The sequence below is a fragment of the Taudactylus pleione genome, unplaced genomic scaffold, assembly GCF_031769625.1.
Source record: "Taudactylus pleione unplaced genomic scaffold, aTauple2 ptg000442l, whole genome shotgun sequence".
Lineage (NCBI taxonomy): Eukaryota > Metazoa > Chordata > Amphibia > Anura > Myobatrachidae > Taudactylus > Taudactylus pleione.
Genome location: NW_028284844.1, coordinates 465,990 through 492,249, shown reverse-complemented (window position 1 = coordinate 492,249; position 26,260 = coordinate 465,990). Strand labels below are relative to the sequence as shown.

At 45.3% G+C, this 26,260-nt stretch overlaps 2 protein-coding genes across 2 annotated transcripts in view; both read left to right on the top strand.

The window, feature by feature from the left end:
- Positions 1 to 21,996, top strand: part of LOC148505683 (uncharacterized) — a 71,001-nt gene extending 49,005 nt beyond the window's left edge. The window contains exon 10 of the mRNA XM_088447811.1: positions 21,898 to 21,996. Coding sequence (XP_088303937.1) covers positions 21,898 to 21,972 — 75 coding nt within the window. The 3' untranslated portion in view covers positions 21,973 to 21,996. The remainder of the gene's footprint in view (positions 1 to 21,897) is intronic.
- The window catches only part of UBE2U (ubiquitin conjugating enzyme E2 U), a 79,965-nt gene continuing 75,701 nt past the window's right edge, over positions 21,997 to 26,260 (top strand). The window contains 1 exon segment of the mRNA XM_088447810.1: positions 21,997 to 22,241. The gene's annotated coding sequence lies outside the window, so the exon portion shown is untranslated.

The window sequence follows — 26,260 nt, the reverse complement described above, 5'->3', positions numbered from 1 at the left end:
TGTACAATTTTGAGGACAAAAATTAATTTATTCCATTTTGTAATAAGGCTGTAACATAACAAAATGTGGAAAAAGTGAAGCGCTGTGAATACTTTCTGGATGCACTGTACATGTCCCTATAACGCCCTCTCACCAGCGTTATCTCAGGTTTGCTATACTACAGCAACACTTCCAGTTTCGGGCTCTGCCCTTTGGCCTGTCTACAGCTCCACTGGTATTTACTATGGCTATCATGGCGGCCCAACTGCGGAGTCAGGGCGTCTGTCTGCTACCATACCTGGACGACCTCCTGCTGTTAGCAGGTTCTCCAGAGATGCTTTGCCACCACCTGCAACTGACAATTGCTTTTCTACATGCACACGGGTAGTTAATCAATTGGAAAAAGTCCTCCCTGAATCCCTCACAGAGGATGGTTCATCTGGAAGCCCTGGATTCTCAACAGCAGAGAATATTTCTGACTTCAGAAAAGATCTCCACATTACAACTATGAGTACGCAGATGCCTCCAGAGTCGCCGGGTGTCAATCCACTGAGCGCTGCAGGTTCTGGGATCCATGGTGTCCACCTTCAACATGGTGGAATATGCTAAGTTTCATTCCAGGCCTCTGCAGTGGCTGATCCTCTCCATGTGGATCAGATTATGCCACCGGATCAAAGCTCAGACAATGGCACTCTCTCCAGGGGTACGCCTGTCTCTGTATTGGTGGCTACTGACATCTCATCTTACCAAGGGTCGCCCCTTTTGGATCCCGGACTGAGTAATCCTAACAACGGATGCCAATATCCGGGGCTGGAGCGCAGTGACCGGTCCGCACTCCTTTTAGGGCTGTTGGACAGCAGTCGAAACGACCCTACCAATCAACATATTGGAACTTCGAACTGTTTACAGGGCCCTCAAGCTGACTAAACACATACTTCAGGGGAAGTTCAGTCCGACAACGCCACAACAGTGGCTTACATCAACCATCAAGGAGGCACTCAAGGTCAGGCAGCAGTGACAGAAGTGTCACGCATTCTAACATGGGTAGAGTATAATCTCGCGGCCATTTCGGCAGTGTTCATACCGGGAGTTCTCAATTGGGAAGCGGACTTCCTCAGCTATCACGACATGCATCCCGGGGAATGGTCTCTTCACCAAGAGGTGTTTCAACTCCTAGTGGACAAATGGGGCCTCCCAGAGGTGGACCTCATGGCCTCCCAACACAATCACAAACTGCCAGTGTATGTGTCCAGAACAAGAGATGCCGAGGCTACCTTGGTGGACGCTCTATCAGTAAAGTGGGCCTTCCAGTTTGCGTACCTGTTTCCTCCAGTCTCCCTGCTTCCTCGAGTCCTTTGAAAGTTCAAACAAGACGGAGGCACTGTCCTTCTGGGTGCTCCAGCCTGGCCCAGACTTCATTGGTACTCAGATCTTCAGAGTCTCTCCATGGACACTCCGTTCCTGTTGCCTCAACGTCCGGACCTGTTGTCTCAGGGCCCTTGCCTTTACCAGGACCTGGATCGTCTGTCTTTGACGGCGTGGCTCTTGAGGCATCCCTCCTAAGGTACAAGGATTCTCTAGCTCTGTCATCAACACGATGCTTAGAGCGCGTAAGCCAGCTTCTGCTAGGATCTACCAGAGTGTGGCATACATATTTCCAATGGTGTCGTTCCAGAGGTTACGACCCTCAGGTGTTTCGGATTTCCAGAGTCCTTGCCTTCCTTCAGGCTGGATAGGACCTTGGCCTCCACCTGGCCTCACTGAAAGTGCATGTCTCTGCTCTCAGTATGGTTCCAATGTAGAATTGCTCCGTCACCGGATATCCACACTTTCCCCCAGGGTGTTCTCCGGATTCAAGCTCCCTTTGTCCCCCCAGTGGCTCCTTGGGACTTGGCAGTGGTTCTTCGGGCCCTCCAGGGTCCTCCATTTGAACCCCTTGATTTGGTGGACCTCAAGTGGTTAACAGCAAAGACTTTTTCTTCTGGCTCTTGCCACCGCTAGGAGGGTGTCAGAGTTAGGGGTGTTCGTCTGTTGCTCCCCTTTTCTGATATTTCACCAGGTCAGGGCGGTGCTTCGCACTCACCGAGGGTTCCTTCCTAAAGCAGTTTCCAGTTTCCACATTAATGAGGAAATTATAGTCCCGGCCTTTCAATCACCGGACCTCTTGGCAGGTGAGGCCTTGTTGGATTCTGTCTGTGCCCTCAGGACTTATGTGGGCCGTAAATGTTCCCTTCGGAAATCAGACTCCTGATTTGTGCTCTATGGATTTCACACGAAGCGATGGCCAGCCAATAAGCAAACATTGGCTAGATGGCTTCGTATGACTATCTCAGAGGCTTAGACACAAGCAGGCCTTCCTGTTCCGGCTTCTGTTACTGCTCATTCTACTTGATCTGTGAGTCCCTCATGGGCAGCTCGCCGTGACGCCTCAGCTGTTCAGCTTTGTAAGGTGGCCACGTCCAGACCTTTCTGAGGTTCTATTATTTTGATACCTTTGCCTCTCAAGAGACTTCCTTTGGGCGCCGGGTTCTCCTCTCAGCACAGGAGCATCCCCACCCTTAAAAGGACGGCTTTGGGACATCCCCAAGGTCTCCCTGTGGAGCCTATGGACCCTGAAGAAGAAAATGAGAGTTATGGTAAGAACTTGCCTTTGTTAACTCTCGTTCTTCAAAGTCCATATGGTCCACAGGGCACCCGCCCTGACGCACTTGGCTTCATATGGGCTATGTTTCTGGTCACTGGTTTCCCGTCTCCTTCTCTGTGAGAGTGTGATTCTTGTGTGTACCAGTCTTCCTTCACTTTTATCCTCCTCCGGCCTTAGGCTTATTACGATCTGAGGTGCCTCTGGCTCGGGGGCGGGGTATACGGAGAGTGCATCCTGGGACCTTAAAGCTTTTAACTGTGTGGAGCCCGGATTCCAGATCAACCACCTACACCCCAAGGTCTCCCTGTGGACCCTATGGAATTCGAAGAAAGAGAGTTAACAAAGGTAAGTTCTTCCCATAACTCTCGTTATATTAAAGCCACTATTTATTTTTTCGACATTTGTTTTTAACACAAATCTATTTTGATCTTCAATTCTAGGATGACACTAAATGCGTTTGGATCCAGACCGGTCATTAAAACAGTTATTAGTTACAACCCCTTTATGAATGTGAACAATAACAATTTTGGGGAAAATAAAATTATTTTTAGAAATTACAATATGTGTATGTTGCTCTACTTATTATTTTATTTTGTTGCTTCTTAAAAGTAATGCCCCCCCTATACACTTACTGTACATCACTATTTTCAGACAAATTTTATGCAGAACAATAACTATAAATATACATTATGCTAAGAAAATATACCAAAGACAGAAAAGAGAACAAACTGAAGAGTAGCCACTGCCCATTATACAGATGTGTCCGCATACATATTACCTCCGTGCGCTACAAGTCGCGCCGAGCGTATTTTCGTGCAACTTTTTCCCACAAAGCAATAGGACGATCAAGCAGCTTCTGCGCATTAAAATGATATGCGGCATGCATATCTGCTAAATGATATGTGGCTTTATCTGCATGTGATATGCTACGTTACAGTGTCAGCGGCTGTCGTACTGCAACGTAGCATTTCACATGCAGAAGCACCCGCAGTCGTGCACAAAATATAGGCATGCCGCATATCATTTTAATCAGCAGAAGCTGCTTGTGGGAATAAAATGCATTTTAAGGGAAAATGTAGCACGAAAATATGCTCGGTGCTACAGAGTCACAGCATGGCGCGACTAGAAGGTCTGTTTAACGCGCAAGACAGTAAGATGTATGTGAACATTCTGGAGATGGCCTTTCCTAAGGCGAGAGCTAGATTTATGTTAGACGTGCTTACACTTCTTTACTGTTGAGTGTCAAACTCTGGGCCCCATAGTAAGTCGGACAGGGTTCCGGTCTTAAGATCTACAGTAAAAAGGTAGACAATGTCTAGATAGACACCAGATGTTAGACAGTCAATAGGTCGACAGAAACAAAAGGTCGACTTGCTAAAGGTCGACAGGTACAAATGGTCCAGTGTCAAAAGGTAGACACAAAACTGGTCGCACCTTTTATTTATTTTTAGGGTTAGGCACTTACCGGGGTTTAGGTTTAGGCACTTACCCCGGCGGTTAGGGTTAGGTACTTACCCCGACGGTTAGGGTTAGGCACCAGGAGGGAGGGTTAGGCACTTACCGGAGGGTTAGGGTTAGGCACTAGAAGGGACGGTTAGGGTCAGGCACCTACCCCGGCGGTTAGGGACCAGGAGGGAGGATTAGGCACCATGGGGAGGGTTAGGGTGATGATTAAGGTTAGAAAACAAAAAAGAAAACGTGTTGACCATTTTTGTGTCTACCTTTTTCATGTTGGCCTTTTGACCCTGTCGACCTTCTTACATATCAACCTTTAGGTTGTCGACCTTTTGTCCCTGTCGATCTTTTGTCCCTGTCGACCTATTGACAGTGTAACATCTGGTGTCTATCTGGACATTGTCTACAGTTTTACTGTAGATCTTTCAATCCACATCCAGTCAGACGGATCCCTGTGAACACAAACAGCAAGTCTTTGTTTACAGCACATTTTTGCGTCTTTCCATCCTATTCGTATGGGCCGGATCTGTCTTTCCATGCGCACGGAAAGGGGCATCTGTTTCTGACAGCTGTCTTGCACCTGGCAATATAGGGCCTGATTCAGAGATGGACGCTAATGCAATTTTCACGCAGATCGAGCGATTGTTTGCCATTGCGCATGCACCGCACTGCTCGTGCACAGAGATTACGGATACACAGAGGATCCCATCACAAAGTGACCATTAGTTTGTCAGCGTTTGGTAACGGGGAGTGGTCAGAAAGACACAGGCGTGCCTGTCCGTTTAAACACCGTTAAATGGGCGTGCATAAATTAGCCACTGCAATTGCATACGCAGCTCTGTGTGTCAGAAGTACTCCAGAGGCTGGTCACGGTAAGATGGCCGCCGATGTCCATCGATGTTACCGATATTTACGTGGAGAAGTTGCCTATAGCAACCAAGCATCTTGTGTCATTTTATAGATTGTGTTAGATACAGTAAATGATAGCTAGTAGCTGATTGGTTGCGATGGGTAACTTCTCCACTTTACCTCTTTCAAAGGTTTGATTCATCTCCCCCTATAATGTTTTGGCTGGAGAGCTTATAAGCGAGTGTGCTAGTCGTACGGATTGTCCGGAAGATTAGTTGATTTTGGGGGAGTCGCCCTCTTCACTGAGTCTGGGGCTTCATGACATGATTAGTGTACAATTGCGGGACCACAATGGCGCAGTTGATCTGCCATGTTCCCATACCTCCCACCTGGATGCCAGCACATCATTGGAGAGTGGGAGGTAATCCAAACAAACATGGGGAAGAACATGCAAACTCCACACAGATCAGGCCCTGCTACCAACTGTGCTGCCTACTACAGTGTAAATACATATGTATTCCCAGATATTTAACATGATCTTTTTGTTAACTTGGCAATGATCTTTATCTACAGACCCATATTCCTGTTCTAATATCTGTTAGGACTCATTAGGGGCGATTTAATTGTTGCGTGGGCGGCGATAATTAATGAGCGCCCAGTTTTGCAATTCAATTGTTCTTGGCGCTCATTAATTATCGCCCTCTTCACGCCTATTAGATCGAGTTTAGCCTTGTAAAATGGCAAAACCAGTCTAAAGTCCTGGTTAGGGCGCCCTAACCACAGGTTACTCGCACCATTTTTCAGAAATGCCCGCACAGGCGGCTATCGCGCTGAGACGGAGCAACAATTGAATTGCTCCTTCAGGCACCTTAAAAAAATAAACGTCAGCTGAACAATTGAATAGCCCCAATTGTTTGCTATTGATTGCTTCCCAATAAGGAGTAATTATAATGTTTATCCACTTACACATATGCTAAAAGCTGCATCTTCACTTAATTCTCAAACCACTACAATTTACATTTAGTGGTTTGTTTAGTGACCATCAAAATACTATTCTATATATCGTAATAGTTGTCAAGTCAGATGTCCCTGTTGGTATATACATGCCTTATAGGAAAATACATCTAGTAGTCTGTTTATTATGCAGAGAACTGCTCTAAATCTGGAAAAACAAAATGGAGTCTGGAACCAGCGATACAGTAGGTCTTCTATCTGCAGGAACCAATAATAGTATTCAGCGACTGTCTTCTGTGATAGTTTCCCTGTGCTTTCCATGTAGAAAGAAATGTCCAGGATGAAGGTCCTGTAAGCGGATGAAACGCGTAGGGTATATATGGATAACTATTCACCTATCTCCCACTGCTATATCGTACACTGGACTATCCTACTGGACTATTTTGGACTTTACTTTAGATTGTGTTGGACTTCGATGAGATTAGAAGCAGGTGTAGACTTGAACCAATCTTGAACACATTAGATAAACTCTATTTTATCTTTCATCCTATGTATCTTTTGTAAATAAATTTTGTGTTAAAACATACTGCAATATGAAGATATATGTTGTCTCCATTCTGAGTCTGGATGTAGATGATTTCATCCCTGATTACATCTGAGGAAGACACAAAATAAACCCAGATAAGTGAATTGCTTTATTTATTTTGGTACGCAGCTGTGTACTTTATATTGTGAACTAAGGCCCTGATTCAGAGCCGGACGCTCTGACCAGAGCGCTCGCTCTGAATCAGGGCCCACCTCCATTAATATGGAGCGTCCTCCTGGACGCTCGTATAGCTGTGGGTCACCACCCACAGCATATACGAGCGTGCAAAAAGATGGTCGCGATAGTCTTGACCATCGCGACCATCGGAACTGCGTGTGAAAGCCTGCGGTTGGGTTTCTCAACCGCAAGGCCAGGAGTGATTTTGGCTCTATCAGAACCAAAATCACTCCCACTGACATCACTAGTGATGTCAGTGGGGCCGGCTTCAGACGGTAGGCGTTCCCATAGGAACGCCTCTGTCTGGCAGGCACGCCCACCAAAGGGGGCGTGCTGTCACTCACCATCGACAGCACGCCCCCTTTGATGCGAGACTCCGAGCGAAGGAAAGTCCTTCGCTCGCCGGGTCTCGCGCATGCGCACGACGGAGCTCCCTCCGTCGTGCGCATGCGCAGTGGGGAACATCGACCCACTTGCGAGCGGACTGCCGCTCGCGAGTGGGTCTGAATGACCCCCTAACATCGCTGTTATCCCAGATTTTAGAGTATCACACTATTTTGTTGTTTTATTTTGTATTTGAATATTCGGAAGTCCTGCGTGTTCTAAGGTTTTTTTTCTCTGAATTCAAATGCTATACCTACTGGAGGAGGACTTAATATCAGCAGGACCAACACAAACTTTATACATACAGGTAAGCACAATCTTCTATATACTGTATATATTTGGTACGCAGACATACTGGCACTTAGTATTTGGTCATATTTCACAATAATACAGTATATATACATATATATTTTACAGTGTACCTATTTTGCCTTTAACACTAAACTGTTACATTAATTGATTTTTGATTCATATTATAGTGTATTACTATAATGAGGAAGCCGTGACGTCGGCGTGCAAGCTTAAATTTAACGTCACATATTCCAACAATAACAAACGTTATAGCTGCAATTTATCATTGAAATCTGGCTTCTGTACAATAGCTGCCTTGACCATACTGACCCAAAACAGTAAGGGTTTGCTTATCACTTCGCTGAGTCTGAGTGGAGTATGCGCCTAGGTGACCCCACTAGCCAGCTCACGCACGTGCAGACTTTCAAGAAGCAACGTCAAAAAATTATTAATTTTTTTTTAAACTTGAAAAAAATAAGGTACAAGCATTTTGGCGGTGCATGTATCTCATCATTATGCTTGTTAATTAGGCTTACCAATGTATGGGGCGCTAATCTCTGGCAAAATCCGATAAATCTTATGGCTGGTAGGGGCTGTTCCCGTATAAATATGACCTTCAGTTTGTTAACTTTGCGCACAAACATCTAAAATTGGTGCCTATAAATAAGAATTTAAAGTAGAGCTAAGCATGCTGGCAAGTGGAATGGAAGTTAGTTAACCATACAGTATTTAATGTCTTCTTCAGGGTCCATAGGGATCCACATGGATACCATGGGGTGTAGGTGGTGGATAAGGACCGGACACCAAGCAGTTAAGCTTTCAAAAATATATATGTGTTACCCACATATAGTATTCAGGCGCACATAAACAATATGCTAATAATACGATATGGTGTCTGCGCTCTGAGGTGCTTATTGTGTCATGTGTTGTTACTAAACTACGGGGTGTTTGTGGGATATATCTGTTGTAAAACGTGAGTGGGTTGTACGTGTTTTTTAATGTCTATGTTTGATTTGAGGGCTCCCCAAATTTTGGGACTTTATTTGGAATGTCCTGGTGTAATCCACCTCAAGGAAGCTGTTGGATGGTAGTTCTTAAAAACAGCAGTCCTGGTGGTATTTACTGGTGGGCAAAAACTTTGGGCGGAATTTTCATCTGTGTATATACAAAGTTACTGTGAAATTGTTGTGGTGGTTATTTTTGAAGTTCTTAGAATAATGGTGGGCGTGTGCGCGGTAGATATAACCTCCCCTTCTCCAAATGGTCTCTGTCCTGGATAACAGTCACTCCACCTCAGAAATTCACCAAAAAACAAACGCAGTATCAGGTGCTGGTGGACACTATGTTGCAGTGGTAAGTGAATATAGGGACTTACCTGGGTCCCGACGTACTTCTGCTGGTCCACCAGGTGTACCTCCTTCCGCGTAGTGAGAGGTGATGGGTGTAAAGGGCAAGAAGTGCTAGCCAATGTGTGCGGACAGATCACTGGATATATGGATGAGGGGTAAAAAACTAATTTATTAATCTGCACCTAGCCCAATAGGGCAACAATCGGTGTCAGATAGTAAAATAACATTACACTGAGGTAATCAGAACATGTACTGCATATAGTCTGGAATAAAAGTCAATAGCATATCAATCAGTATTGTCCCAACGCGTTTCTTCCCATGTGGGGACTTTTTCAAGGGTAGGTGAACTTGTTCTGTCCAGAAGCAGGGTTTAAATACCTTGTGTGTTAAGTCCATTTGCTGATCGCTCCGTTACTTCCGGTTTCCAGTGTGCTCGCGCCTTCTGCGTCATCCGCTAGAGCACGATTTGCTCCTTAACAGTGTGATGTGTTCTGTGTCATGCGCATGCTCTGTGGGCAGTGCGCAGACACCAATTGACCTGGCAAGGTGTTCCTAGGTATAACTATACCGCATCTGTAATTGTGATCTCTGCTATTGGTAAAAACGGAGACTTTGTCTCCAGTATGCTGGCGGCCATATTTGGTGAGATTATTTAAGCTTTTTTTCCTATGTAGTATCGTGTAGTACTGAATCATGTGATACTTGCTTTGTTTACAATGGGTTTATGTGCATAAAACATTAAGCACATAAACCTAGACTTGATTTGCCTTAGGTTCTGCAGGAACTTATCCATTAGGTTGTGTTCTTCACTTGTCTTTAATTTGAAATTAATTGTAATGGGTGTGATTATACACGATTAATGGGTTAGCTAGTTGTTATACTTGGCAGTAATAATAGTTAACTTATAGTTACAGTTTGATCTATTTCTAAGTCTATAGACAATATTACATATTACTGACTTAGTTGGTTAATTCCCGTCATGGAGTCTCCCCAATGTACTATTTTCTCATATTATATGAATTGATCTCTAGTGAGTAGATGTTAAATCTATATACCTGGATATTCAGGGATGTTGGATGTGTGTAATCGCTCAGGTTGCAGAGAACATATAAAGATGATGTTCTGATGTCATGGGTCTATATTGAGACCATTTGGCTTTAGTGTCCTCATTTCAAAGATCCAACGACTTTCTTTGTCATCAATCTTGTTTGAATGATCCCCCCCTCTCCAATTGGGTTCTACTAGTTCTAGTCCTACGAACTTGAGGCCATCTGGTTTACTATTATGCATAATTCTAAAGTGATCTGACACACTATGTCCAATAAAGGATTTCCTTATGTTTTTAATGTGCTCGTTAATTCTCACTTTTAGTGCCCTCGTTGTCCTTCCTACATATTGTATTTTGCAGGGGCATGTTAAGACATAAATGACATTTCGGCTATCGCAGGTGATCATATTCTTAATGTCGTAGGTTTTTCCTGTGTTGGACGCAATTAGTTGTTGTGTTGGTGTTGTGCTTCTGTAGCATAATTGTCGGCATGCTATGCATCGTCCACAGTGGTAGAACCCCGCCTTCACTATCTCGTTGTCTAAAGTGGATTGTTTTGGATGATGTTTATTTCTTATGTGATTCACTACCAATTTTCTCCCCAAGTCTGGAGCTTTTCTAAAAACTAGATCTGGTCGTGCGGGTAAGAGTGTGTTGAGTTTCTCATCCATGTGTAATAACGGCCAATGTTTTTGCTAAATTTTTTTTATATGGTTAGCTGAATTTGTATAGTTTGTGATGAAGAATACTTTATCAGTAACCATCTTTGAGGTTTTGTCTTTGTATTCTAAGAGCGGGGCTCGTGGGTTCTCAAGTGTTTTGTTGTAAGCTTGTTCCACCTTAGCCATATCATAATCCTTATCTCGAAAAAGTTGTATTAAATCTTTGCCTTGTTCTTTAAAATCCTCTATATTAGAGCAGTTCCTCCTCACCCGTGTAAACTGGCTGAGGGGTACACTATTCAGCCAATTGGGGTGATGGTTACTATCTGCCCTAATGTAGCTATTCACATCTACTGTTTTGTGATGTGTTTTCGTGTGAATCTCATTATTGTGAATAAAGATGTCAAGGTCTAAGAACTGTACCCGTTCTTTACTATATTGTGTGGTGAACACTAGGTTGCGGTTGTTGGTATTAATGTGCTTTAAAAAGGACTGTAAAGATGTTTCACTACCTTGCCATATAAAGAGCACATCATCTATATAGCGTCTCCACAGGACCAAGCTTGCCCCAAGCTCATTAGGGGACCAGATGTTACTATCCTCCCAATGACTCATGAAGAGATTCGCGTAGCTTGGGGCAAACTTGGTCCCCATGGACCACGCGAATCTCTTCGCAATAATGAGATTCACACGAAAACACATCATAAAAGCCGGCCGGCGGTAAGGTATTACCATGGAGACTGACACATGAGAACCAGTCTTTATCTCTCATTTTTACATGGACAGTGCTGTTTATTATCGGGGCCCCAGCAGTAAATTCCCATGTTACGCAATTTATTAAAAGCTCCACATTACCTATCCCTACAGCTTCCTCAATAAAGGACCTTATGGATAGAAAGATTGAAACTGGCCTTAAATCTGTGTATTCCCTTTCAGGAGCCATTGTTCGCCCAACCATGGCTGTAGCCTGGGTGGCGAAAACAATTGAGAGCTGGGCAGATGCCCTAGAATAGTCTTTCTCCCTAGAGGCCTCTAGGGATCAGATGTCTTATATAGCTCACATAAGAGATGCAGCTTCCTATATCAGAGAAGCGACCTTGGATGCTAGTCTCCTGGCCTCTAGAGCATCGGCTACCGCAGTGTCTGCCCGTCGCACTCTTTGGCTACGGTCATGGAAGGTGGATTCAGACTCTAAGAAGGTCTTCAAATTATTACCTTACACTGGTAAGATCCAGTTTGGCCCAGATCTAGACAATATTGTAGTCACTTTGGCAGCTTTAAAAACTGCTTTTCTGCCCTCAGCAGCTACTGCAAAGCCTCGGACAACGTACTTCAGGTCCTTTCGTCCCCATGGAAATCCTAAGGGCCAGTCCTATTGGCAATCGGCTTCCACAAGGGCCGTCAAGCCCAGGACCAAACAGACCTGGGCCACCTGACATCTTACTTCCAAATCTGAGGACAAACTTTCAGCCTGACGGCGCGGGCCTCCCTCTTTCTACATAGGCCCTCCATCAAACCTGAGCTGGTCCTTGCTTATCCAGAAAGCCATTCAGTCCTTGCTGCAAGCGAGGGTAATAGTTCCAGTTCCGCTATCACAACAAGGGAACTCCTATTATTGTACCGTTTCTGGTGCAGAAACCAAATGGGTCTTATCGGCCTATCCTCAACCTCAAATCCCTGAACAAATTTGTCAGGTGCCTAGGGTCGCCCCTTTTGGATTTCGGAGTGGGTACTCCTTACAACAGAAGCCTCCGGGCTAGGGCACAGTGACCGGTCAACACTCCTTCCAGGGCCATTGGACATCGGTCGACTCTACCCTGACAATCAATGTATTGGAACTCCTAGCCATCTACAGACTCCTCACTCTGGCTCTGGACATTCTTCAGGGCAAGCCTGTACAAGGGCAATCCAACAATGCCACAGCAGTGGCCTACATCAATTACCAAGAGGCACTCAAAGTCGGTTAGCAATGGCAGAAGTGTCATGCATTCTCGCTTGGGCCGAAGGTCACGTCCTGGTCATCTCCACGGTATTCATTCCAGAAGTTCTCAACTGGGTTGCGGACTTCCTCAGCCATCACGACGTGCATGCCGGGGAATGGTCTCTCCACCCAGAGGTATTTCAACTCCTAGTGGACAAGTGGGGCCTGCCAGAGGTGGACCTCATAGCCTCCCGACACAATCGCAAGCTGCCAGTGTATGGGTCCAGAACAAGGGACGCCGAAGCAGCCTTCGTAGACACCTTGTCGGTGAAGTGGACCTTCCATCTGGCGTACCTATTCTCTCTAGTCTCCCTTCCTCAAGTCCTTCGGAAGTTCAAGCAAGACAGAGGCACTGTCCTTTTGGTGGCTCCGGCCTGGCCCAAACAACATTGGTAAGCTGATCTTCACAGCCTCTCCATAGACGCTCCTCTCCTACTACCTCAACATCCGGACCTGTTGTCTCAAGGTCCATGTCTACAGCTGAACCAGGCCCGTCTGTCTTTGACAGCATGGCTCTTGAGACATCCCTCCTAAGGACCAAAGGATTTTCTAGCTCGGTGGTCCAGACTATACTCAGAGCGCGTAAGCCGACCTCTGCCCTGATCTATCACAGAGTGTGGCAAACATATTTCCAGTGGTGTGCTACCAGAAGTTTTGACCCTCTAGTTTTTAGAGTCTCTAGAGTCCTGGCCCTTCAAGCAGGATTGGACCTTGAACTCCACCTGGCCTCGCTGAAAGTGCATGTCTCTGCTCTGGCCATTTGGTCCCAGCGCAGAATTGCTCCAATGCCGGATGTTCACATCTTCCTTCAGGGTGTCCTCCATATTCAACCTCCCTTCGTCCCTCCAGTGGCGCCGTGGGATTTGTCAGTGGTTCTTCAGGGCCCTCCGTTGGAACCCCTGGAATCTGTGGTACTCAAGTGGCTCACAGCAAATACTCTCTTTCTTTTGGCTCTTGCGTCCACCCGTAGGGTGTCAGATTTAGGGGCGCTTTCCTGTCGCTCCCCATTTCTGATTTTTCATCAGGACAGGGCTGTTCTTCGAACTCTTCCTGATTTCCTTTCCAAGGTTGTTTCTCATTTCCATATTAATGAGGATATCGTAGTCCCGGCATTTCCAATCACCAGACCTCTCGGCAGGTGAGGCCTCCTTGGATGTGGTCCGTGTTCTCAGGATCTACGTGGACGTACAAGTTCTCCTCGGAAAACAGATTCCCTATTTGTCCTCTATGGATTCGACAAGAAGGGATGGCCAGCTAAAAAACAGACTCTGGCCAGATGGCTTCGCATGACTATCTCACAGGCTTATACACAGACGGGCCTTCCTGTGCCGGCTACCGTCTCTGCTTATTCCACTCGCTCTGCGGGACCCTCGTGGGCAGCTCGATGTGGCGCCCCAACTGAACGGCTTTATAAGGCGTCCAGGTGGTCTTCTGTCCACACCTTCTTAGGTTTTATGCCTGCAATACCTTTGCCTCTCAGGATACTTTATTTGGACGCAGGATACTCCTCAGCTCAGGAGCGTCCCCATCCTTGAATACTGCTATGGGACATCCCTGTGTATCTCTGTAGACCCTGAAGAAGAAAATGACAGTTATGGTAATACTTAGGGCCTGATTCAGACCCACTCGCGAGCGTCTGTCCGCTCGCAAGTGGGTCGATGGTGTGCACTGCGCATGCGCACGACGGAGGGAGCTCCGTCGTGCGCATGCGCGAGACGCAACGAGCAAAGGACTTTCCTTCGCTCGTTGTGTCTGATCAAAGGGGGCGTGCTGTCGATGTTGATTGACAGCACGCCCCCTTTGGTGGGCGTACCGGGGGCGTGCCTGCCAGACGGAGGCGTTCCCAAGGGAACGCCTACCGTCAGAAGCCGGCCCCACTGACATCACTAGTGATGTCAGTGGGAGTGATTTTGGCTCTGATAGAGCCAAAATCACTCCTGGCCTTGCGGTTGAGAAACTCAACCGCAGGCTTCTGCTCGCACTGGCGATGGTCGCGATGTCAAGACCATCGCGACCATCATCCTGCACGCTCGTATAGGCTGTGGGTGGTGACCCACAGCTATACGAGCGTCCAGGAGGACGCTCCATAGTTATGGAGGTGGGCCCTGATTCAGAGCGAGCGCTCTGGTCAGAGCATACGGCTCTGAATCAGGGCCTTAGCTTTGTTAACTCTCTTTCTTCGAAGTCCATAGGGTCCACAGGGCGCCTGCCCTGATGCCCCTGGCTTCTCTGGGTTGGGTTTCCTGGTCACCGGTTTCCCATCTCTTTGATGTGAGAGTGTGATTCTTCTGTGTACCAGTCTTCCTTCTCTCCTCTCCTCCTCCTGCCTTGGGCTTGCTAACAAACTAATTTCAAAGATGGGGTTTAAGGGGGAGGGACCGTTGCATCCTGGCAGTTGAAAGCTTAACTGTTTGGTGTCCGGTCCTTATCTACCACCTACACCCCATGGTATCCGTGTGGACCCTATGGACTTCGAAGAAAGAGAGTTAACAAAGGTAAGTTTTAATTCCCTATAAGACTATCCTAAATGTATTATGGTAAATGCACCCAGTAAACTGTTTCCATGTTTTGCAGGACTATTTTATTGATTGCGTTAACATTCAGTGTGCTACAATGAGGAAATTGTTTAAACAGTGCATTCCTTAATATTTAAATAATTCTCAGTTCAGGCTAGGCTTCATTTCCCAATGGATTATTACTTATTAAACTCAAGTCTTATATCCCTCAGCATCAAAATCCCTGCCTGAGAATGTTATTAAAAACAGAACAAACTTATGTTGTCCGCTCACATCAAACAGTGCGAGACGTCAGGCACAGGGAGTCTGAAAACTTTCACAAAACAGAATAGAACCTGCAGTTATCAAAAGCATCTGTGTATTCACTGGACAGCGCAAATGGAATTATCTCTAGTGCGAAAATTTAATTTTATATAGGATTGGTAAATAGAGATTAGTGTAGGCAGAAGGTAACCGATTTAGCAAGTGATCAACGCCTCCAAAGCTTGGAACCTATTGTGGCATAATTAGCAAGTGCTTCAATTACGTTTGTTGGATTAAAGTAAAATAAAGAAAAGAATGATACTGTATATGAGATTTTTGGTGTTTACAAAAGTGATAATTTAGTGCTACTGTTAGTATAAAAAAACAAGTTGGGTATGTAAAAAAAAAATACTAGACTAAATAAGTAAAGTATTCAAATATGACATATGATTGTATGGAATTATGGATTACTGAACATAGGCACCAGGCATAGCGAGGGGTGCACAGAGGTGCGGGCGGGGACTAATTACCCAGGCCTGTTAGAGGGACTCATGCCAGCTGTTGAGTGCAGGGCCGTAACTTGGATGGTACGATCTGTGCCCTGGCACGGCACGGCAGGTCAGGGGGCGCTGTTTGGGCCTGTCAATTTTCCTGTTTATTATCATTCTCACTTGTAGCTTCCTCTTCTTTATCCCCAGCATCTCCTGGCCGCCCCTATCTCTTCCCTGGCCCTTCCCCATGAGGCCATGGCCCTCTCTCAGGTGCACTATATTATGTCCCTATTTATCCCCAGCATCTCCTGGCCTCCCTTATCTCTTCCCGGCCCTTCCCCATGAGGCCATGGCCCTCTCTCAGGTGCACTATATTATGTCCCTATTTATCCCCAGCATCTCCTGGCCGCCCCTATCTCTTCCCGGCCCTTCCCCATGAGGCCATGGCCCTCTCTCAGGTGCACTATATTATGTCCCTATTTATCCCCAGCATCTCCTGGCCTCCCCTATCTCTTCCCTGGCCCTTCCCCATGAGGCCATGACCCTCTCTCAGGTGCACTATATTATGTCCCTATTTATCCCCAGCATCTCCTGGCCTCCCCTATCTCTCCCCTGGCCCTTCCCCATGAGGCCATGGCCCTCTCTCAGGTGCACTATATTATGTCCCTATTTATCCCCAGCATCTCCTGGCCTCCCCTATCTCTTCCCTGGCCCTTCCCCATGAGGCCATGGCCCTCTCTCAGGTGCACTATATTATGTCCCTATTTATCCCCAGCATCTCCTGGCCTCCCCTATCTCTTCCCTGGCCCTTCCCCATGAGGCCATGGCCCTCTCTCAGGTGCACTATATTATGTCCCTATTTATCCCCAGCATCTCCTGGCCTCCCTTATCTCTTCCCGGCCCTTCCCCATGAGGCCATGGCCCTCTCTCAGGTGCACTATATTATGTCCCTATTTATCCCCAGCATCTCCTGGCCGCCCCTATCTCTTCCCGGCCCTTCCCCATGAGGCCATGACCCTCTCTCAGGTGCACTATATTATGTCCCTATTTATCCCCAGCATCTCCTGGCCTCCCCTATCTCTCCCCTGGCCCTTCCCCATGAGGCCATGGCCCTCTCTCAGGTGCACTATATTATGTCCCTATTTATCCCCAGCATCTCCTGGCCTCCCCTATCTCTCCCCTGACCCTTCCCCATGAGGCCATGGCCCTCTCTCAGGTGCACTATATTATGTTCCTATTTATCCCCAGCATCTCCTGGCCTCCCCTATCTCTTCCCTGGCCCTTCTCCATGAGGCCATGGCCCTTTTTCGGGTGCATTATCTTATGTCCCTATTTTATAAATGGGGGGGGAGGGGTACCAATTCTCTCTCTGGCACAGGGCACCAAAAAGTCTAGTTACGTAAGTCCGAGCGGTTGTTAAACGAGTGGGTTAAGTGAGGAATGTCTGTACTGACACATTATATAAATGTATCCAGGACTTACCTATAATAGTGCTCACTGCAATGTGTATTCCTGAGTGCTTAGTGTGTGCACTGCTGTCCGGTTCTTGGTATCATCCCACAATCAGCCCTGCACCAGTAGTATATCAGCCAGGTATCATCCCACAATCAGCCCTGCACCAGTAGTATATCAGCCAGGTATCATCCCACAATCAGCACTGCACCAGTAGTATATCAGCCAGGTATTGTCTCACAATCAGCACTGCACCAGTAGTATATCAGCCAGGTATCGTCCCACAATCAGCACTGCACCAGTAGTATATCAGCCAGGTATCGTCCCACAATCAGCCCTGCACCAGTAGTATATCAGCCAGGTATCGTCCCACAATCAGCCCTGCACCAGTAGTATATCAGCCAGGTATCGTCCCACAATCAGCACTGCACCAGTAGTATATCAGCCAGGTATCACCCCACAATCAGCACTGCACCAGTAGTATATCAGCCAGGTATCGTCCCACAATCAGCACTGCACCAGTAGTATATCAGCCAGGTACCGTCCCACAATCAGCCCTGCACCAGTAGTATATCAGCCAGGTATCGTCCCACAATTAGCACTGCACCAGTAGTATATCAGCCAGGTATCATCCCACAATCAGCCCTGCACCAGTAGTATATCAGCCAGGTATCATCCCACAATCAGCACTGCACCAGTAGTATATTAGCCAGGTATCATCCCACAATCAGCGCTGCACCAGTAGTATATCAGCCAGGTATCATCCCACAATCAGCACTGCACCAGTAGTATATCAGCCAGGTATCATCCCACAATCAGCACTGCACCAGTAGTATATCAGCCAGGTATCATCCCACAATCAGCACTGCACCAGTAGTATATCAGCCAGGTTATATCATACAAGTTTTTTAACAACTGTTTTGATCGCAAAAACCGCATTTGCAATTAGGTTTCATATGTGTCAGAAGTGTCAGCTACAGCTGGAGACCGTGATCATCATCATCTGTGTGTGCTCCTGCCCTCGGGCACCCGCTAATGACAGCCTCCGTGTCACAGTTACATGAACACGCCCTCCTCATACCAGGTCTGCATGTGCACATCATTTCCTGCCCTGTACCGTCTTTCCAAGCTTAATGAGGTGCAAGTGTCCGATCTGCACACAGACATAGACGCACACCTTTCTTTGTACGCATGCACAATAGAAATTTGCATATTGTACCACAAAAATGGCATATGCCCAACTCAGAATGAGCCCCGGTATCTCTACATTCTGTCATTGTAGTATAGGGTGTGAGATGTATACATAGGGTGCAGGGTGTATATATAGGGTGTGGGATCTATATACAGGGAGTAAGGTGTGCATATATATATATATATATAGTGTGGGATGTGCAGTATATATAGAGTGTGGAGTGCATATATAAGGTGTCAGATTTATATACAGGGTGTACAATGTATATATGTAGTGTGGGAAGTATATATAGGGTGTGGGATGTAAGGGTACAGTGTAGGGTAAATATATAGGGTGTGTGATGTATATACACAGGTTGTAAGGTGGGTATGTATATATAGTGTGGGATTTATATACAGGGTGTACAATGTATATATAGGGTGTATATGTAGTGTGGGATGTGTATATATAGGGTGTGGGATGTAAGGGTACAGTGTAGGGTAAATATATAGGGTGTGATGTATGTACACAGGGTGTAAGGTGTGTATGTATATATAGTGTGGGATTTATATACAGGGTGTACAATGTATATATAGGGTATACAATGTATATATGTAGTGTGGGATGTATATATAGGGTGTGGGATGTAAGGGTACAGTGTAGGGTAAATATATAGGGTGTGTGATGTATATACACAGGTTGTAAGGTGGGTATGTATATATAGTGTGGGATTTATATACAGGGTGTACAATGTATATATGGGGTGTATATGTAGTGTGGGATGTGTATATATAGGGTGTGGGATGTAAGGGTACAGTGTAGGGTAAATATATAGGGTGTGATGTATGTACACAGGGTGTAAGGTGTGTATGTATATATAGTGTGGGATTTATATACAGGGTGTACAATGTATATATAGGGTATACAATGTATATATGTAGTGTGGGATGTATATATAGGGTGTGGGATGTAAGGGTACAGTGTAGGGTAAATATATAGGGTGTGTAATGTATGTACACAGGGTGTAAGGTGTGTATGTATATATAGTGTGGGATTTATATACAGGGTGTACAATGTATATATAGGGTATACAATGTATATATGTAGTGTGGGATGTATATATAGGGTATACAATGTATATATGTGGTGTGGGATGTATATATAGGGTGTGGGAAGTAAGGGTACAGTGTGCGTTGAATATATATAGTGTGTGATGTATATACACAGGGTGTAAGGTGTATATAGTGTGTGGAATGTGCAGTATGGGTTGGGTATGGGATCCCAGCAGTCAGAGTTAAGAGTACCCATTAACCCTCCCCTGTGCTTAACCCTAACCTTCCCCTTCAGTGCCTAACACTAACCTCGCCGATGCCTAATCCTAACCACCCCCTCGCCAGAGCCTAACCCTAACCTTCCCCTTCAGTGCCTAACACTAACCTCGCCGATGCCTAATCCTAACCTCCCCCTCGCCGCAGCCTAACCCTAAACTCTCCCTCGCCGGTGCCTAACCCTCCTTCCTTCGTGCCCAACCCTAACCTCCCATCTTACTGCCTAACCCTATGCCCCCCCCCTCGCCGGTGCCTAACCCTATCCCCCCCCTCGCCGGTGCCCAACCCTAACCTCCCCCTGCCCGGTGCATAACCCTCACCCAACCCCCAGTACTTACTTCGCGATACCGGCGGTTGGGATTCCGGTGCCGGGATCCCAAGACTGTCGGGATTTCGGAGCCGGTATTTTGACCGCCGTCATCCTGAACGCCGGGATGCTGACTACATCCAATACAGTATATATTGAGTGTGGTGTGCATATAGGTACTGTGGGATGTATATACAGCATGTGGGATGTATGCAGAGCCATAACTAGACTTTTTTGTGCCCTGTGCCAAAGATAGCATTGCCACCCCCCCCCCCACACACTTTTAAATAGGGACATAATATAGTACACCTGAAAAAGGGAGGGCCAGGGATGGGATAGGGGAGGCCAGGAGTTGCTGGGGATAAAGATAAAACAAGAGGATTCTACAAGTGAGAATGATAATTTGATAATAAACAGGAAAATGAACAGGCCCAAACAGTGCCCTGTGCCCTGCACCACCCTAGTTGCGGCCCTGGCTGAGTGTGACTTTCCAGCGCTTGGCTCCACTTCGTGTATTTTACATAGCATTTTTTTGGAGGGGGTGTGGTCACATCTTCCAGATCTGACCACGCCCCCTAATTATAATCTGGACCCCACAGATGTCTCAAAGGCTCTCCATATTACACTCAACCTGTAGATATGGCTCAGTACATTATACCTGATAATGGATATGTCTCAGCTTGTGGTAGCTCCTACTTTTTGGAGCTAGCTCCTAGATTTTGGAACTATTTTGTCTCATACAACAAGTACATAATGAGACTGCTGTGCCGTCTGCTTATTAAACTGGAGTTGACCCTGGAAACCACTATGCTAGCATATGCAGCAAGGTACACAGTAGGTGCTTTGAGAGTGATGCTGTGTAGAACTTTCGCCAGATGGCATATGCCCATATAGAGAACACACACCTATACACCATTGCATTCTTGTGCATGTAGCACTTGCACCACCTTGCGACCAGGCGTACGTAGTAGGGGACCTGGCGCATTTGTACCCATAGATCCGGGGAGCCTCCAGAGGTGGGGCTGCAGCGCAGTCCAAAACACAAATAGGGGAGCCGTACCATCTGAGAGGGAGTCCCGGCCAGCAATGTTTGAAATAGCGGTTGGTGTGACTCCCCTATTTGAATTTTAGGCTGTGCTGCAGCCCTGCCTCTGGAGCCGATACAAATCCGGATGTGTTAGGAAGCATATTTTTTGCACCTGTTACTGATGAGGATGATTAGTCATAAACCAAGCACTAACCTCACTGTTGCGGAGCTGGGCGCATCACGAGATGTATATAGCTCTGCGTATGGGCAGGAATAGTCTAATTTTTGTTTGTGTTTTTTTTGCAAGTAATTTCCTCTTATTTTCTGACCTTTTGAATCATCCCCAAAGTATTCTGAAGACAGGAACGCTAAGCCCACAGACTTCATGATTTTCACATTAAACTATATACCTTTAATAAACTGTGATTACAGTAGGTGCTGTTTACATATAGAGGTTGAGTCTCCCATATCCAAATATTCCAAAATACGGAATATTCCAAATTACGGAATTATTTTGGCATGACTCAGATAATGAAACCTTTGATTTTTGATGGCTCAATGTACAAAAACTTTGTCTAAGGCACAAATTCTTAAATATATTGTATAAAATTACCTTCAGGCTGTGTGTATAAGGTGTATATGAAATATAAATGAATTTCATTTCTGTACACAAACTTTGTTTGAGCCACAAAATTATTGAAAATATTGTATAAAATTACCTGCAGGCTGTGTGTATAAGGTGTATATAACACATAAATGCATTCTGTGTGTATATTGGGGTCCCATTCCCAAGATATTTAATTATGGTATGCAATTATTCCAAAATACAGAATATTCCATTATCCAAAATACCCCTGGTCCCAAGCATTTTGGATATGGAAAACTCAGCCTGTATATATAAATAAATCAATATAAAATGTGTGTTTCACTGTAAATGTTTATAGTTAACAGCTTGCAGAAAGCAAGAGGTTAAATCCTGTGTTCTTCATTCCACCCCCTGTAGGACGTAACCCTCGGTGCCATAGAAACGCACACAATGGAACCTCTAACAAACATGAATGAGCGAGGACCTGCATAGAGAGTCACAGGCACATAGTGACACTGGGTCTAGAGCAACGTCAATTATCGTGTGTGCTGGTGGAGATGGCTTAAAGCTTTGTGTTAACTTTGCAGCCCGGTATTGACACACGGATAAAATTGGGTAATGGGAAAAGGTGAATGAGCCCCCTTACCTACCTTGATCATTTGCATTGTAAATGATGATCACTGCAAGAAAACTCATGTATAGTACACATTGAACTTTAACAGCTTCTGGAAAAAAAAAAGGCTTCACCTGCCCAGGCCTATGTAAGTATGAGACAATGTCTAAGAACCTCTTTATTTTAAAAGAATAGGCATTTCATTAACCTATCAGCATGAATTTAAGTGTTCTAGATCAATACAGGAGTGCGTCTATAATACGAAGCTCAAAACGGGCGCTCCGTAGTGCAAAGTGTGTTAAGATTTTCACTGAGGCATAAAGGTTTATGGAGAAGATGGCTATAACAGTAGAGGCGAAGGAGTTTTGCGCGCTTGGTCTCTGCAGATATATTTGCCCCTCAGCACATGGACTGGTCGTGTCCTACTTATTTGACTCCCAACAGCAGGCTGAAGAGAGATGAAATATCGGGGAGCACCATTGTAAAATCAGATAGTTTTGCGGTACACAGTGGACCTGCTTTGGAAGTGACTTCAGTAAGGAAAAGGCGATCATGGCAAAATTTAGAAGTTAATTAAAAGAAAATGTAAAAATTAATTCCAAAATATTTTTTTTTTTTTTGCTGTCAAAATCTAAAGGGGTAATGTCATAGGTTTTAAATGTTAAATCCCCCCGTAATGTTTAAATTCCTCCAGAAATTGCGTCAAGATTCCAGTGACTTTCCATTCAAAGTCGCCAGATGTAATGGGAGGCAGTTTGGAGGATTATATGAAAACCAACAGAGAGTTTCAGCGCTTTGTAGCAGACAAGAAAGGATAAACCTACCAGAAAATGGCTACGTGCATTCCGAACTATCTGTCCGAGCAGAGCATAATAAGGAGCCTCATTAAACATTTGTACAGTATGACTTTGTCACTAATTAAATTGTGTCCCCCAAAAAATACTAAAAATAATAATGAGCCATAATTAATTAAAAATTGTACTACTGGAGGCAATAATGTCTAAGAATAAAAAACATTTAAAATAATGGCGACGATAATGTTTTTATGTTAATTGGGGCCATATCAATTAATGATAGATGCACCTATTATATTACAAACGTGTGACACTACAGTTTCCAGCATGGATGTACTCCTATCATTAATTAACCACTAAACTGACACAACTTTTTCGCCAATACTGTTATGAAATTGTTGATGTTTATTTTTTATTTAATAAAGTTTAAACAGTATTTAAAAAAATATATATTTAAATATTTTATTTAAAAAAAAAAATACCTAGTTGTGTTTTGCACCACCCTCATCATGTCTATAGGTCCCCATTGTAATATCACTTCCCCTCATCAGAAATAGCCCCCCCACTGGGAATAGAATCCCCAGAATTGTCAATGGGCCTCCAGTGTAGTCCCCCCCCTCCCCATGTGTCACTATGTATGTAATTATTATTCTTTTAGTATATTTCCCCCCCGACCTAAAATATTTTTGTGGGGCAGCAGAACCCACTCCTACCTGCACCCCCAGTGCCAAAACATTCCCAGAGTGGGGCAGGGGGACTGATCATCAGTCTTTCCTGCTGCAGCACACACGCAGAGAATATTTGTGCTTGGAGGGGAACTATACTTGCACATTTAGTTTAGCTTAGGTGCATACACCAGAGAGTGTGGTTCGCACGGCATTCTGGACCTTGATGTCGGCAGTCACAGGTCGCAATATCACTCCCAGGGGGCCTGAGCAGGAGGAGCAAATTTCCTCCTTTCCACAAGGGGCAGGCATGAAATTTTACGTTACCTGTACCTGGTCAGGTAAAGCACTCCTGGCTGCAGTCTCATCTCATGCGTTAGTGCCAGGCGAGTGGTTAATATGGCCTCGATTATCAATTGTCTTCATCATATAAAATGTTCTTTTTTTTTATTGTTCAAATAATAAATGATTTAAATAATTATGGCCCATCTATGGGCCATATTCAATTAGAAGCAAAAAGTCAGAGGTCTGACTTTTCGCCGTCATAGCAGGTTTTCCTGGGGGTAAAGTATCGGTTGCGTATCCCCGTATTCAATTAGGAATCGGTGAAAACGGGACCCGGCGAAAAGGTAAGTATCGAAAAGTCCTGTCACTTTTGAGGAAATCAGCCTGTCACCACCCAAAAGATGGTCTGACATGAGGGATCACTGTGGGAACCCCCGAATTGGCCTGCTAAAGGTATTTTTGTCGTTTTTAATCGGAGTCGGCAGGTGCTTTTATACGTCTTTGAAAATGTGGTGAAGCATAGCATTTAGCAACATTTTTTGAGGGAAAACAACTAGTCCTATCAAATGAAAATAGGTGCAAATATATTTTGAAGTCCCTAAAGTGAACTTTAAAAATTCTTCAAAAATCCACCTGGCGCTTACTTGGGGACTCCCCCTATTTCGCTAGTTTTTAAGTTTGTCCCCCAACTTTTTTTTTTGCACCCAAAACGAAACCACTTTTTTGGAGGTGTCCTATGGTACTTTTTAATTTTTTTTTTACACAGATTACTTTTAGGAAACATTCCAAGAGCTGCAGGGTACTTTTTTAAAGTTTGCACCCCAAAACCCCAATTCTGCACTTTTTATCGCCACCTATTCATAGGTGAAAAGTTATCACCTGTGAAAAGTCTTTGGAATTGAATATGGGGAAAAGTCAAAACGGCGAAAATGACGAGTTTTCACAGCCTAATTGAATATGGCCCTATGTATTTATTATTTTTGGATCCCCTTTATGAAGTATAACGTAGGGCAAAGTAATACATACAGTACGTATACATGTGGCTCTTTGTTATGTTCTGCCCAGACAGACAGCATATAATGCTGCTGCAAGTTTTTCTGGTGATTTGCCAGGGGGTGTACAAGTATCAGGCTTGTGTATATGACATTACAGCAAAGAGGACGGCAACTTGTACCCAGCACAGTGATTGTAGCGAGCTTGTAGTGATTTGCCAGGGGGTGTACAAGTATCAGGCTTGTGTATATGACATTACAGCAAAGAGGACGGCAACTTGTACCCAGCGCAGTGATTGTAGCGAGCTTCTGGTGATTTGCCAGGGGGTGTACAAGTATCAGGCTAGTGTATATGACATTACAGCAAAGAGGACGGCAACTTGTACCCAGCGCAGTGATTGTAGCGAGCTTCTGATGCTTTGCCAGGGGGTGTACAAGTATCAGGCTTGTGTATATGACATTACAGCAAAGAGAACGGCAACTTGTACCCAGCGCAGTGATTGTAGCGAGCTTCTGGTGCTTTGCCAGGGGGTGTACAAGTATCAGGCTAGTGTATATGACATTACAGCAAAGAGAACGGTAACTTGTGCCCAGTGCAGTGATTGTAGCGAGCTTCTGGTGCTTTGCCAGGGGGTGTACAAGTATCAGGCTTGTGTATATGACATTACAGCAAAGAGAACGGCAACTTGTACCCAGCGCAGTGATTGTAGCGAGCTTCTGGTGATTTGCCAGGGGGTGTACAAGTATCAGGCTAGTGTATATGACATTACAGCAAAGAGGACGGCAACTTGTACCCAGCGCAGTGATTGTAGCGAGCTTCTGGTGCTTTGCCAGGGGGTGTACAAGTATCAGGCTAGTGTATATGACATTACAGCAAAGAGGACGGCAACTTGTACCCAGCGCAGTGATTGTAGCGAGCTTCTGGTGCTTTGCCAGGGGGTGTACAAGTATCAGGCTAGTGTATATGACATTACAGCAAAGAGGACGGCAACTTGTATCCAGCGCAGTGATTGTAGCAAGCTTCTGGTGCTTTGCCAGGGGGTGTACAAGTATCAGGCTTGTGTATATGACATTACAGCAAAGAGGACGGCAACTTATACCCAGCGCAGTGATTGTAGCGAGCTTGTAGTGATTTGCCAGGGGGTGTACAAGTATCAGGCTTGTGTATATGACATTACAGCAAAGAAGACGGCAACTTGTACCCTGCGCAGTGATTGTAGCGAGCTTCTGGTGATTTGCCAGGGGGTGTACAAGTATCAGGCTTGTGTATATGACATTACAGCAAAGAGGACGGCAACTTGTACCCAGCGCAGTGATTGTAGCGAGCATCTGGTGATTTGCCAGGGGGTGTACAAGTATCAGGCTTGTGTATATGACATTACAGCAAAGAGAACGGCAACTTGTACCCAGCGCAGTGATTGTAGCGAGCTT